The sequence below is a fragment of the Sander lucioperca genome, chromosome 11 (genome assembly GCF_008315115.2).
Source record: "Sander lucioperca isolate FBNREF2018 chromosome 11, SLUC_FBN_1.2, whole genome shotgun sequence".
In the NCBI taxonomy this organism is placed as follows: domain Eukaryota; kingdom Metazoa; phylum Chordata; class Actinopteri; order Perciformes; family Percidae; genus Sander; species Sander lucioperca.
The window spans coordinates 26,082,260-26,098,291 of NC_050183.1; the positions used below are offsets into that span (position 1 = coordinate 26,082,260).

At 39.6% G+C, this 16,032-nt stretch overlaps 1 protein-coding gene across 1 annotated transcript in view; it reads left to right on the forward strand.

The window, feature by feature from the left end:
• The window catches only part of fip1l1a (FIP1 like 1a (S. cerevisiae)), a 35,051-nt gene that overhangs the window by 16,199 nt on the left and 2,820 nt on the right, over positions 1-16,032 (forward strand). The window contains 3 exon segments of the mRNA XM_036006919.1: positions 507-561; positions 4,554-4,609; positions 5,230-5,419. Coding sequence (XP_035862812.1) covers positions 507-561; positions 4,554-4,609; positions 5,230-5,419 — 301 coding nt within the window.

The window sequence follows — 16,032 nt, forward strand, 5'->3', positions numbered from 1 at the left end:
TGCAGAGCCACGCTTGCTGCGTCTGGAGCTTAACACCGCCCAAGACGATTGTGATTGGTTTACAGAAATGCCAATGAACCAGAGCACGTTAATCTCCCATCCTGGAATGTTGTGTGGCCTAGCCAGACCCTCCTCCGCAGCACTTTGGAGGAAGGTCTGGCAATGCGAGACTAGCTAAGGCAAAGTAGAGCATGTCTGCCACAGTTCTGCTCCAGTGTGTCCATCCAATAACACTCCTCACAGATGATGGTGGTTACACAGTGTAGTTATTTGCCAATTTCGCAAATATAAGATAAAGAAGAAAAGATATAGCCATGTTTCAGCGTGGACCACAATATTTTAGAAAACAAAAACCATCTGAAAGTTAATCCGGATTAATGGTCTCTTTTTGAAGAGGTTTACAGTCTGAGGTTAGGTGTAGATGAGATGCAGTCTGAGGTCATTTTATATATAATCGTATGTAAACCTGGTCACTGTCTCATGGTTTTGTCTTATTCTCCAAGCAGCTTTCCTTTTCCGATCAGGACCCCTGTCTGCCTCCCCGTTTGCTGCTTTGGATGGGTGAGTCCATGTATTTGTCATCATGTATGTCTGGTACCACAGAGGTCTGAATGTAGTGGCTGCAGTATTAGGAGCAGGAGAAACCGTAGGAGGGATGGAGACAATGTCAGAGAAACAGTACACTGATCTCCTTACAGGGAGGGTTTGACTCAGATGCAGTAAGAAACAAATTCAGCAGAAATGTGGGAAGAAAAGAAAAACATTAGTCAGAGACTGGCACAGAGATCATTTATAAAAGGTGCATTAGTGCTGAACATTTAAAACAGAGTAATTGCTGTTGGAAGCAGTTTCCTCATTTCTGAGGCAGACTGAAGTGGCTCTTATTTGACACCAAAGAACAACCCGTATTTAGGTTTTCTGACATTTTCATTACGAGCTGGATCCGTTTTATCACTGTGCTCTGTTGCTGATCTTGCAGCTTGCACCAATGGCCAAATAAGGTAGAAAGCAAGACAGCAAGACAGACTTGTTTTAGCCTGTTTATCAGTATCCAAGGCATCCCCCACTCCCCTCTTCCGATCTATGTCACAACCTGTCTGCAAACTCCCACATTTCAGCTCTAATTTACAATACTTACTATAGGCCTAATTTACAGAGGGGATGGGGGCGTTACAACCCGCCCAATAATCAAAACTGGCCAGTGCAACCCCCCCCCCCCCCAAAAAAAAGAAAAAACTATTATAATTTTTCTTCCTTTACATATATAAAGACATTTGCAACATACATTGTTGCAGAACATTCATCAGAATGCAGAAATATATATGCTCAAAATTTCAATTTTGTTCAAAAGTGGAGATCTCAACCCCCCCCAAAGTTGAAACCGAAGTTACGCCCTTGCTACTTACATCACAAGTGGGCCGCGTTGTACCCCAGGCTCTCCTGCGTTTTCTTCCAAGGCCCGTCAATGCAGCTCCACTCCCTTTTTGTTTGCTGCTGAGCTTGTTTCTCTTGGATGTTGTCTATATCCAGCCTGTCTCATTCCATCCCTCGTCTGTTTGTCTGTCTCTCTAGCTTCCTGTGCCTTTCATCTTTTTTTCTCTTTTCTCAATCCTACTCTTTCCCTTTCTCTTAATTTGCTGTGTGTGTGTGTGTGTGTGTGTGTGTGTGCCTGAATGGACTCGGTGCTCTGTCCTAAAGGATGATTTTTCTCACATCTCAGTCCATCTGCCAAATCCTCACATCCTTCAGGGACTTGCTGTTCCTATGAACTCTGCCAGCCATCTTCCGTACACTTTATGAATCATTTCCTTTTTTTAAACGTTTCTCCAACACACACACGTGTAGTTTCTACACAGATAGTCCCCGCCTCACTGTTTCTACTCTCTTGGGGATATTAGGAACAGCAGGTACTCCTGGCATGATCTGGGCCCTGGCTCCCCATGCTGTGTGCAGGGCCAAGGGCCCATAAGGCTCCCAATGTCCATATTTAATATTTAAACAAGGATTGGGCTAATTTCCCAATGATGTTGTGTTGGACCCCAGGAAGACTAGCTGGTCGTCAAGGCGTCAGCTAATGGGGATCCTTAATAAACTAAACTAAACTAAACTAAATTTGCCTTTATAGGGAGTTCGTTATAGGGAGTCTTTCACATTCCCACTGTCTAAATCTAATGTATTTGTCGAATTAAATGAAAAATTGAGTGCAATCATCTTTGGGAAAAGCACTGCTGAACAAGTCAAACCAATGAAAACAATAGATGTTGGCATGCTGTTTAATCAAAACCCAACACTACTGTACTGTTAATAGAAACACCTTCCCAGGTACAAGAATGGTATACTGTATGGGTTTTATTGTGACATATAGACACAGGAAGTGTTGAATGATAATCAAATTAATAGTTCGAAGGGAATCTAGGTAGTTTAAAAATCTTTATTTGGACATGTTAACCTATTTGTTTTGGTGTATTAGTTTCACACAATGTGACTGGTGTCTTAATCTGACAACACACAAGCTAGCAGGAACCACAATAACACATGTCTTTGCAGGGGAAAAAAATAGCAGAATAGCTAAAACAATGCCAGAAGCAGACATTCACTCAACAGTCTAATATTGCAGCACCATTTTGTAAATGACAAACCAGAAACATTGAAATTCAGCTTGAGCTGATTTAAATAATTCTTCTCCAGTTATGCGATTTATTTTGCTTGTGTTCATTATTTTAAATCTGACTGTTATTGTTTTATGCGGGATTATACAGTATTTCCTTTAATAGTCCTAACTGAGTGCAATATAGATGCCAGCGGACTCACTCTTCCATTCACTCACTCTGTCTCCATTCATAAAGGGCCTCTCTATATCTCTATGCCTCTGTTACAGCAAAATACTAATTGTAGAGAGAGAAAACTGGCCGGGTCAGTGCTGATGTAGCACAGGGAATGATGGACCTGCTTACTAGGGGATTTATGGCCCAGTGTGTTTGGATGAGCTTCATACACACCTTCAGCACACTCGGAAGTTTTCAATTGGAAGCGGGTGTGGGTCCAGGCGACGTGGATGGGCAGAAGATCCAGATATTTGCAGAAGTATGCCCTCCATGCGTTCCTCGTGACTTGGCGAGCTCACACTGCACTTTGACATTGAGCCAGTCACTTCAAACACTTGGAAAACACAGCTGTGCATTTGGAAAAGTGCTTTGATCATGCTGTAGAGTAGTCCACTATATTTCATTCATTTCATTCATCTTTTGGCAATCTTAGGATGAATTAATGAGCATGATATCAAGTTGAATGATAACTGGCACTATATCCCTGCTTGGAATAGATATTCAACAAGACGTTTGAGAAATACTATAACATGTTGACTTCAGATGTCACCACAAATATTACGACGGCATTTTAGGGCTATTGTAGGGAAAAGAAAAATAAATTACGGATCGGGGGAGGGGTAATATTCCAAGAAAAAACTTTCCAAGATTTAAGTCTTACATTTTTTTTAAAAAACTGATATTCTCTGAGTGGCGACGTCTGTAGCATGATGAGGATGATCCAATCTTACAAAGTGAGGCGATGTGGTTCCTTGACAAAAGAAACGTCAATTAAATAAATTTGTGACTTTAATCTCAGAGAATTTCTGATTTTTCTCTAGGAATTGTATGATTTTATAATCACAGAGAATATTTAAATTTGTGAGTTTTTTCTCCTGAATTTACCCCTTTAATCTCATAGAATATCCATCTTTGTAAATATATGACTTAACCTTGGAAAGTTTTCTCGGAATATTACCCCCCTCCCCGGCTCCGTATTTTTAAAACTTTTTTTTTTTACCTATGATTGCCCTAATACGCTGTCATACCACAAATACAGTAGAACAAACAGCATTATTACTATAACTACACTTATACATACCCATTTTCTACCGCTCTTCATACTATTCATCCTGCACATACACTTATTCTTACTACTCTATAATGTTACTGTTTCTGCACTACAATGGTACTGTTACCACACTGAACATAGCTGTACATACTATACATATCTGTCTATATGGTTCATACTGAATATCCATATTTATTCTGTCTTTCTTATTATATATTATGTTAATACACTGCATATATCTATATTATTCTTTCTATTGCACATATCTGTACATGTTGTTCATACATTGTTCATATTACGTTCATATTTACTCTGCTCTTATAAGGTAACTGCTTATACACTGCACATAGTTATATTTAATTTTATATTACTCTAAACCACCTTCTGTAAACCAGCTGTACACTACTGTCTACACTGCACTATTTTTCTTGACTGTCTATACCTGTCTATACTTTGTATATCACATTGCACTTTTCTGCTCTTTTTGCACTTCTGGTTGGACGCAAACTAAATTTCGTTGTCTTTGTACTTGTACTCTGCACATTGACAATAAAGTTGAATCTAATCTAATCTAATCTAATTATTTCAACAAAAACTGTGTATTGAACTAGGATGTGGAGTCATGTAGCGATGTTATGTGTGTATTGCGACTGTTCACTTTCTGTTTCCATTTTCAGTGGATACTCCAAAGGCTTTGATGACCCCTCAACTTCAGGGCACCCATGTTCATCAGGTACATGTCTACTTCTGTAAACGTCCAGAATGCATAATGTTTAATAAGAATGACTTATGTACTGAACATACTATGCCATGATGACTTTACATACAGTTTATCAATGGAAGATCGAAGATGAGTGTTGCTTCTGGGTATTCTGGCCAGAGTGTGTTCATGGATTCCTGGAGTCAGTCGTTCTAGGAATATTCTGACTTGTCTTTGAATATTGATACATTTCCATCACGGGCAATAAAAATATGTGATTTGACCCTGTAAAGCTACGAGCCTTTTAGACAGATCAATATAGATTTATAGCATTTTGAAGGTTTGCTTTGATAAGTGTTCAGTTTTATATTTTCTTTTAGTACCCGGCTTATATATTCTGTTCGAACTTCCAGTGAGTTTATATAAAAGAGTGTTACTGTTGCCATTAGAGGTTACATTTATCATATATAAGTATTGTTTTGAGGAACTTTAACTTCTATTGTAAAGAGGTGGCAGGTGCTGCTCTGAATACAGTGTTTTGGTGAATGCTAAGTTTATATGTTGGGGAAATGAAAACTGAAGCAGTTTCCGGCTGCTGCTGTTTTTGGCCCTCTCCAGTCAGCTGTCTGGCATGGCTCTGCTTTTTCTCTTAGGTGTATCATCGTTAATCCCAAGGAGTATGTCCTCGAAAGCTGGAGGGATTGACACTGCCAAGGCCTGGGAATGCTACAAACGGCAGGAAAAGCATGACAAGGACAAAGACAGATCCAGAGAGCGCGGCCGTGATAAAGACACTACTAGAGGCAGAAATAGGGACAGAGAGAGCTGTTCATCTTCATACAGGTGGGTCTCAGTGACTTGAAGTTATACAAATTCATGATAAAATTACCCTATGTTTACTTAATGAATGTAATTGTCAAGTCTGTTTCCCTTTTGTACATCATGTTGATCAAGCACAAGACACCCTAGTGGGCCCTCTTCCATCATATAATAATAAAAATAACTTGGCGGTATAATAACAGTGGCGCCAGCAGGATTTTATTTCAAAGTACGCACATGAAAAACATTTACACAATCATCATTGCAGCTTTCATATAGTATCTTATATTTGCAGAAGAGTCATGCAGAAGGCCAAGTACACCACAAAATAATGTAGTCATATCTGTAGTGACTTATATACAAAACCTGACAAAAACTAATATATCTAAATAAGCCAGTGAGGGACAGTTGAATATGTTTTGGGTGCATTTTCTGGGCTAAAAATAAACAAATGTCCAGTGCGTTGTATAATTTTGGATTTGGCTATCCATTTATTTAGTTTATTCAGCTACACATGCTCACTGTAATTTTCCACTTGCAAGTCGGAGACAAGAGCAAAGTTCTTGCAAATACCGGTTAATCAAAGCACTCAAAACAGTGCCGAGACATCTAACTGATGTGTTGCAGGGTCTCAGCGGGCCAGAAACTGCCTCCACGCTGCTCCACCAAACACCAGCACGCACACTGACCATGCATGTGCCATGTATTGGCAGAGAGATGGGAGATAATAGACTGGCTCTACTAATCCAGAACTCCCAACTGTATGATCATCATCATTTAAAAAAAAAAAATGATGCACAGTGCGTAGAATTGTCTTGTTGGAGTCAAACGAGAAATAAATCTGGGAGTCGTCAGCAAGAAAACGGAAACTGATGTTGTACTCACATGTAAATATAGAATAATAAACGGCCAAAGACTGAGCCTTGAGGAACTCTGTGGGAAACATGAGAGGTGGATGATTTAAAGTCAACAATGGCCCCACAGCATTTCCTATTAGAAAGATCATAATTACCAGCAACTAGCAACTATATTTATATATTTTTTCATGTCCCTCTTTTCATTCTTGGATGCCTCTGTAGTAGATAAATGCGAGTGCCTGCTGAGCAGCTGTGGCCTTTTGGACTGGGTAACATATAGTAAATTGGTTCTGGTCCTTCATGTGTAGATTTGCAGCTTGCCTCTCTGTTGCTGTCTCTCTTTTCCCCTCACATTTACACACACACACACGTACAGTACATGTGTGTAAAGCAAGATTTGCTTTAGAGTGATTGAAAACTTCAAAGGAAAGACAAAAGCAGAACAAAGAATGAGGAGGAGGAAACAGTCTGTTTGCCAGGTGAGACAAGAGATGAGTGCCTAGTATAGTATTGGCATCAGTGCTGGGTGATAGTTCAGAATGACTGTATAGTCAATCCTTACTTCCCATACAGCTAAACTGCATTCTGAATTACGTTTCGAGGGAAATGTATTTTCTCCCGGATTACCAAGTTTGAACTTGGAAACTTTTGAAACAAAACTACTTGGTTAGGTTGAGGAAAATATCATGGTTTGTGTTAAAATAAGTACATTTGTACGTACATAAATTAAGTATGTTATGTAAATTAAGTACGTCACGTACTGTAAGTCAACGTTGACCTGGTTTCACACTGGACATGAAAGATGACTTCCTGGGTGAAAGTCCAGTGTTTGTTTGACTCATCCGCCCTACGCAGACTTTGAATGCGGACATTGATTAGAAACATATTTGTGATACATCAAAAACATACATAATCTGGCGCAAAAATACGTTTCCCTCGAAACAGCAGTTTAATTGTATGGGAACATATTGGTAGGAGACAGAGCTATAGAGTATAGTAGTATGTGATGGCAGTTTCTGTAGGAGCCTGCGTTATACTGACTGGCTCAACTGGCAGAGAACATGTGGACAGGAAAATATGGACTGGAAAATATTTGGCTTGTACTAATTTATAGTTCCCAGAGTGACCTTTAACTTAGTCTGTCTCTTTATATGTAGCCCTATGTTAGTTTTGTGTGGCACTGTCACAGTGTGTTCTTTGTGTCCATTGTTGCAGCGGGGGGGTTGCGCTCTGAGTCTCTCAGTTGTTCCTCTCTCATATTTCAAGTAATATAAACAGCGATGACTGTATTGAGAAAATACACAGCTATTGTAAAGAAATCCACACTATTGCAAAAAGAGCATAAGTACATTTGTAAATATGCAGAAATCGTTTCTATTTTTATTTTTGTTCTGGTGCAGTGAGACAGGCCAGGGTGCAGTCTAGATGAGGGAATAACTCGCTGTATTTGCCAGCTTCTGCCAGGAAATAATTTAGTGTACAGGACACTCCTCCCTGTGGCTCACGGATGATAAAAGCCAATCTGATATCTCCACCGCTCCAAATTTCACATAGTGCCCTACTACCCTACAGTCTGACAGCCAGAGTGCTGCCGTATTTATACTCAAACACTCATGCTCACATGCATGCACCAGCCAAATCCTGCCCTACATTTTCTCTACACTCTCAGTGTTGACCGTTTGCCAGATGTCTATTTAATTACCATCAACTCAGGCAGCTGCCAACTAGAATACACACAGGCACATCTTTCCTTCTTTTCACATTCTCACATTCTGCTCAGCTGACCTAAGACTCAAACTGTATGAAAGGATGAGTGTGACATTTCGCTGTGACAGAGCAGTCCTCACTAAAATATATACAGAACATCTAAGGTATCAGGGATATTCCTGCCATTAGCCTTAACTGAAGCACTGGCCTCGGATCTGGAATTGGGACTCGATTCCCAATTCGACTGCGACTGCCTTATGCCACTAAATAGTTAAAGAAGATATATTATGCTAATTTTCAGCTTCATACCTGTTTTTTGGGTATCTACTAGAACTTTTTTTGTCCCGCCAACTACAATATCAAAATATGATTGGTTGATTTACCCGTCACTTACTAAATGAACACACAAGCTCCGGACTTCTGTCCCAGTCATAAAGTCCTAACCAATGAGTGAGCGAGCTGTAACCTTTTTTCTGCCTAGAGACAACAATAACTAAATCTGATTAGATAACTATATTTTTAAGATTTTAGGACACTGACACTGTAATTTCGAAGCAAACCTGATAGAAAATCAGGCTAAAATTAGAATTAAAAAAGAGACTTATTATTAATTGAAATATGTTAAATATGACATTTAAAATGCTGATATATTGGGCCTTCTCCGAAGTCCTAGAAGTCTAAGTTTGTCTCATACTGTCTGTCTGAATATACCTGTATTCCTGTCTTTCTTTAACGCTCCTTTTAAGCTTAGTCTTCTCTGATTGGCTTGCTGGAAAAATATTGCGCACTTTTACCAAGGTATTTCTCAAGCCGTGGGTGGAAATACTAATGAGCCCGCATGTGACATAGTAATTGGAGCCAAATTTGAAGGGCTTGTTAAATCCCATGTTGACTGATCTAGGTAGCCCACAATAAACTGACTGGGTTGGTAGGCACTCCATATACCCAAATATATGTGCACAAGCACTGACATTTTTTTTTCATGATTTGTCCCCTTTAAAACTACAACTGCATGCAGTACAGCAGACATTTGGACTCATTCCTCAGTGTGTGTCTGTGATTGCAAAAGCTGTAATGCTGTTGATAACAATGAATTCCTGTGTCAGCTAGTGTTGGAGCTTCGCTGATAATAAACGCATGGAAATAAGTGCAAAATAACAAAAATGACAAACTGAAGTATCTCTTACCGCACTGTGCTCAGTTAAAATAATCCCCATACGCTGTTCTGCCTTTCAGCACTTCTTCTACTTAAAGAGGTTTGCTGGAGTGTTTGTATGCGTCACAATCAGGTTTTGTATATAAAGCTCAGAACAGCCTTGTGGGTCAAATGAGGGAAGTGGGACATGGGGACAGCTGGGAAGCTGTAGGCTAACTGCAGAAGATCGGAAGTTTAGGAATCACATGTGCGCGACAGACACGCAGCGAATGCACAGGAGGTTGGGTATTCACGTCATAGTTTTGCTCTTATGGACTGTTCCTGTGGCCCAGAGTCCAATGTGTGCTGCTCTCAGCACTTCTGGGCTCTGTCAATGTGTGTTGCCCTACATTCGGGCTGCATGATCAGGCTTCACATGTGTCACACACACACACACACACACACACACACACACACACACACACACACACACACACACACACACACACACACACACACACACACACAGTCATATGTATGGGTTATGTGTTTTCTGTTACAGTGATTTATGACTGTGCTATTTTTAGACTGGAACCGGAGAGATTCATTGTTAGTGTTTGTGTGGGTAGTGTGTGTGTGTGTGTGTGTGTGTGAAAGAGAGAGAGAGAAACAGATGGAGCCTTCCGTAGCTTTGTTGCTAGCCTCCCTTGTTGTTCATTGGTGAGGTCCGTGTGAGTGTTACCAGTGTTGGGGAGTAACACATGTTACAGCGTTACGTAATTTAATTACCATATAAAGCTAACTGTAATCCGTTACAGTTACTGGTGAAAAATGTGTAATTAAATTACAGTTACCTATGCAAATGTTCATGATTACATTGGGGGGGTGGGGGTCACAGCTGAATATTTTCTGTAAAAAGCTAGACTATATGTTCTTCAAAATTGTATTCTTATAATCTTAATTCATGTGATGAAGGATTTAAAAAAAGGAGTTTGACAGTAGTCAGTGTTGAGTACTGCTGGACGGTTAACACTTGCATGTTTAAACATTTGAAAACAGTTGACATCATTCATTAGAAATTTTGAAAAGTAATCAAAAAGTAATTAAGTGAAAGAAAAAAGTTCCTTATTGATCATAGAAAAACGAAACAGAAAAAGGTAGCAAAAGCAACAAAAACATCGGAAAAAACATCAGAAAAAGCCCCCCAAAAAGTCGGAAAAGCACCAGAAATCCCTCTGAAAAAGTGGCAAAAAAGTAGAAAAAAGCGACAAAACATTAAAAAAAAGCGACAAAAACTCAATGGGCCAAAATTTATTGTATCAAAATATGCGAGGGGCCGAATTTGAAAAAAAACAAAACAGAAAAAAGTAGCAAAAGCAACAAAAACATCGGAAAAAAACATCAGAAAAAGCCCCCCAAAAAGTCGGAAAAGCACCAGAAATCCCTCTGAAAAAGTGGCAAAAACGTGCAAATTCGGCCCCTCGCATATTATGATACAATAAATTTTGGCCCATTGAGTTTTTGTCACTTTTTTTTAATGTTTTGTCGCTTTTTTCTACGTTTTTGCCACTTTTTCAGAGGGATTTCTGGTGCTTTTCCGACTTTTTGGGGGGCTTTTTCTGATGTTTTTTTCTGATGTTTTTGTTGCTTTTGCTACCTTTTTCTGTTTTGTTTTTCTATGATCAATAAGGAACTTTTTTCTTTCACTTAATTACTTTTTGATTACTTTTCAAAATTTCTAATGAATGATGTCAACTGGTTTCAAATGTTTAAACCTGCAAGTGTTAACCGTCCAGCAGTACTCAACACTGACTACTGTCAAACTCCTTTTTTTAAATCCTTCATCACATGAATTAAGATTATAAGAATACAATTTTGAAGAACATATAGTCTAGCTTTTTACAGAAAATATTCAGCTGTGACCCCCACCCCCCCAATGTAATCATGAACATTTGCATAGGACATTTGAGTTTGACACGTGCGTTAGATTGTGCATTTGGGCAGGCGCTGTGCTTGGTAGCCCACATGTCCCGTGCTGAGTCACACACAGGCCGAGTGTGGCAGGGTAGCCCTCTAAACATCAGCTACTGGTTATCAGCTGTGGTTGTGACCGCACGCATCAGATTTACCGCCACCACTAATAGATTCCATTAGTTTAACACTCACATGTACAGTGTTTCCCCTAGCTTTATAAAAGACTTAGGTGCACATATTTGGGGGGGGGGGGGGGGTCGTCCCTCAAGAAAAGGTTTTTCAATAAAAAAAAAAAGAAGCAGTTTGACGATCATTTTGGAGCATTATTATTACCATATCTGTGTCAAAAAGAGTGGAAAAGCTAGAGCAGATAATAAATAAATAAAATAAATAAATCACACTCAAAAAGCTCAAAGACAAAGAAGTCCACGAGGACCATCTACTATCATTAGATCTGAAGAAAGTATTTTTGTTAGTTTTGATGCTCAGATTGATTTAATGTTAATTTTGGCTTAGGTGCTGCCCAAACGGCTCGGGTGCTGCACCTAAAAAATTATAATGGTAGGGAAAACCCTGCATGTATTCATCCAGTGGGTGACATACTGTGTGTTTCTGTCTCCGACCGCCTCTACCTTTCAGTGGGTGAAGGCTGAAGAGCTGATTGGCCATTTGGTTAATCACATCTCCGCATGATAAATGTTCCTCTCATCTCCTCACCTCTTTCATGTGCACATGTGCACACACACGCAGTGTTCACTTTTTGTTTTGTTTCCATTGCTTACACATGGCATTGCACGGTCAAAGAAATCTAATTTAAATACCCCCCGGCTGGTTTGATCATTGGTCGATAGAAAAGCTTGCACACATATAATGATAAAGAAATTAAAATGATGATGGGGAACTTCAGCTGTCATACAAATAAAGGCCTAAAACTTCCCAAAGAAATTCAAATTATATTGTCTTCCTGCTTAAACTTGCACAGAATGCTTCATTATGAAATGCTGTAAGGCTAGTTTCGGCGTTAACAAAGGGTTTAGCTGACTCTGAATATGGAACAGGAACTGGTAATTAAAAAGCTGTAATACAATGCAATGAAACCAAATTAGAGCATTGCTAATTCAGAACATCAAGAGCATGGCAATAACGTTTTACAGCCTCAAAGTAATTTGCACCAGTCAAAAATCACAGTCTTATTTAATTTGCATTAATGCACAATAGTGCTTCCCTTTCTTAGCTGAAAACATTTGGAGAGTTACATTTTCATAACTTCATAAGTCTTGCCTGTAGTTTCGAAGAAAAAAAAAGAACCCTCAAAGCAACTTTGATGGCAGCCTTGTGTTTTTGGAGGAACTGCTCCGTCTTTCTTCCAGGTTTTTGTTTTAAATGCAGTAGACATAGCAAGATCCAAGTTGCCTTCTACCGTAGGCAGAGAGGGGCACAGTTAAATCGGTCTTTTACTTGATTTTCCTAAGCTGGTTTTGTGCCTGGTGCCACTTTTATCCTGGCTTCAGGGTCTAACTGGGGGCCTGTATATATTCTTCCACTGACATCTGTTTTTATTTCCCCCCCTACCCAACTTACTTAGCCTTTAATGTGACATACTTTTTGTCTTTCTGACTCAACGTCATGCATGAAACTCATTTCTTTCCAGAGCAAATCTCAGGGTCTGTACCTAATCAATTTGAATGTTCCTTCTACAGTGCTCGCTTGTACTTGCATTCAATGCGACTTTCTGTATTTATTCATTAAACATAGCTTTACATATACACATAGCTGCCATGCATACATTCCCCTGCATTTGCTTCTTCTTCTTCCTTCCACTAACAGCAAGCAACACAGGCTCACTTGCCAGCTTTGTACAGGTTAAATCTCTTTTCCCAGGGCTCTGCACACTGGTAATCTTTTACAAAACATGTTTGTTTCTCACACACTCCGCTGCAGTTTCCACTTCTTTTCTTTTGTAGGTTTAAATTGGCCTGAGCCCCCAATTTCATTTGATTTTACGCTCACCCTCCAACGGAAATATTGGCTTCTTAGTAGTATCTTTGTTGTGTCTGGAGTAAACTGATTGGCATTGGTGTCTTTACACTAACCATGGTCCATCAGTAACCTGATTAAATGCTGGTCCATTTGGCCAAATCAAACAATCCTCCTTACAGTGTGGCTGGGTGCTTGCTGTCCAAAGAACTGAAACAAATGGTCTGTTCACATTATTTTGTTCTTGTTTTTGTCCAAATGGGTTGATTTGTTCAAGTTGACCGTGTTGAACATGGACACTGATGGATGCAAATTGAATTTCTATTATGAATAATGTATAAAAATGAAGAGGGGGGTAGGACTTCCTTCCTTATTTGAGTTGCTTATTTGTGGTTTATATGTTGCTGAGAATCTTGTTTGTTTTTCTTTTTAATTGCTCATAAGCTCATAACTTCTTTTTTTTATTGCTTATAGGTTTTACTTTGTGTTTGAATTTTTTTTTAACATGTTCAATAAATTGACAAAAGAAAGAAGAAGGTAAAACTTGTTTTGGTGCTGATCTGACACACAGCGCCTTGGGATGTGTCAGAGTTACCAAATAAGGTCATTAGTAGAATCTACATATTAATTGGATCTAATATCTAAATATCAAGCATGATTATCACAGATTAGATTAGTACGTAGGAGCAGGAGAGATAAAGGTAAAGACAGGAAAGCCAAATAAGGTCACATTAAGTTATTAAGATTTTGTCTGAAAAAAATATAATCTTATATAATCTTTGAGGGAACAAACATTTGGCGTTACAGAAAAGCTGGCTTATTGTTGACCCCAAACTACTGCCACAGACTGGATAATATGGTATATAATGGTTCTGAAATAACAACATCTCCTGCTCCATTACATTCCATCCCTCCGCTCACAGCTGCTATTTATTCTTGTGGATATGACTTTCATGTTAATTGTGCCAATCATAAATTGTGTTTCATATGTGCGGTGTGGCTGACTGAATCATCGGGGTTTCTCAGTTAAACGACTGCAGGGATGGGGTGGACAAAATTACACGGCGACGGGCTCAGGCGTTTTATGAAATCTGTGATACTGCCCGCCCTCACAGGCCTGGGCCCGGCTGGTGAATAAAATCCACAAATTGTAGAAACAAATCCCGAGGCTTCCATGCTGTAATTTACTCGTTCTAACACGGCCTCCTTGGGAACCCTTTGACTGTGTTGTTGGCGTTATGTGAGGTGGTTGTTTCTGTGTTAAAGCTAATGGCTCTGAGCAAGAACAAATGTGGGCCTTGGGTCCTAATCCCCGCTGCTAACACAAGAGCTGTCTCCAAATATTGAATATATTTAGCTTTGTACTTGCAACAACTCTGCCCCTTAAGGCTCTCTCTCTCTTCTCTGTGTTGAGTAAGTCAATGGTAATAATTACGCCAGCCATGTGTGAGCTGTTTGCCTTAGCAGTGCAGCAGCTGTACTTTTCCTACAGACTTTTTTGAGCAAGATGATACTTTTATAGTCGCGAAGAGAAATGCCTTCAGCGAGATGACTCTTAAAGGTCAGGGTGATTATTCTAAAACTGTAAGCTGTGCCAAGGTGTCTTCTGTTGAGGCGAGGGAGCGTGTGAGAGAGAAAATGTATATGCACACTACAGATTCCCCTTTGGCAGACAGTAAGGTTTTCTCTTTAATCTAACAAACAATCTACAATGTCATCTGTGTTCATTGTATTCTGTAAAACTCCTCTTCTATAACTGGAGCCCCTCCGAATTATTATGACAAGCCAATCTGAATTAGCATCACCTCTTCCCAAATATGTGTGCACTGTGTAGTACTGTATATTAAGAGGCAGCATGGAAAAGACCATGAACTGCTGCTGGCTTTGGATAAAACAAGGCCAAGAACAAGAACTATAACACTGAAAATGATCTCCTGGAAAAACAAGCCCAACTGAACACTTGCTTTCTTTGTCAAGTTTAAATCTCTCTTCCCAAGGGCTCTACACACTGGTAATCTTTTACAAAACATGTTTGTTTCTCACAGACTCAGCTGCAGTTTCCACTTCTTTTCTTCTGTAGGTTTTAATTGACCTGATACCCCAATATTGTCTGATTTTATGCTCACACGACGACGGAAATATTGGCTTCTTAATAGTACCTTTGTTGTGTCTGGAGTAAACTGATTGGCATTGGTGTCTTTACACAACCATGGTCCATCAATAACCTGATTAAATGCTGGTCCATTTGGCCAAATCAAACAATCCAGCAGTCAGTGTTCCTCCTTACAAACCCAGGCGGCTGGGTGGTCCCTCTCCAAAGAACTGAAACAAATGGTGTTGAGGAAGTAACCCTAACCCTAACCCGATCTGTCACTGTCTTGCCACTGTCCCTGGTGAGACCAGGAGCAGGTGTGGGACCTTGTTTGTGACACTAGAATAAAGATTTAGCTAAAGTCAAATCTTCCATGTTTGTATGTGGGCTCTTCAACACTCTGTCTTAACCAGAGCTGGCCCTAACCAATTTGGTGCCCTAGGCAAGATTTCAGCTGTTTTTGTTGCTTGGTGCTTTTTTGTCATTTTTGCAGCTTTTCACATTGTTTTCTGCGCTTTTTTCAACATCTTTGGTGCTTTTTTTGTCATTTTTGCTGCTTTTCATATTGTTTTTGTCACTTTTTTTCGTATTATCTTTAACTTTTCTTTACTTATTTGTACTGCCGGCGCCCCTAGCATTTGCCTATACTGCCTATGCGGCGGGCCGGCCCTGGTCTTAACATACGTTGGATTCTGATGTATGGCACATTTGGAGAAATATGAACAAGGCAATTGTTTGAAGATTTTCTAAGTGGGACTGACTGTGCAGACATATAGCGCCATGGGATGTGTCAGAGTTACCACATAAGGTCACATTAGTAGAATCTACATATTAATTGTCTCTAATATGCAAATATCAAGCATGATTATCACAGCCCCACAATTGCCATGGCTTT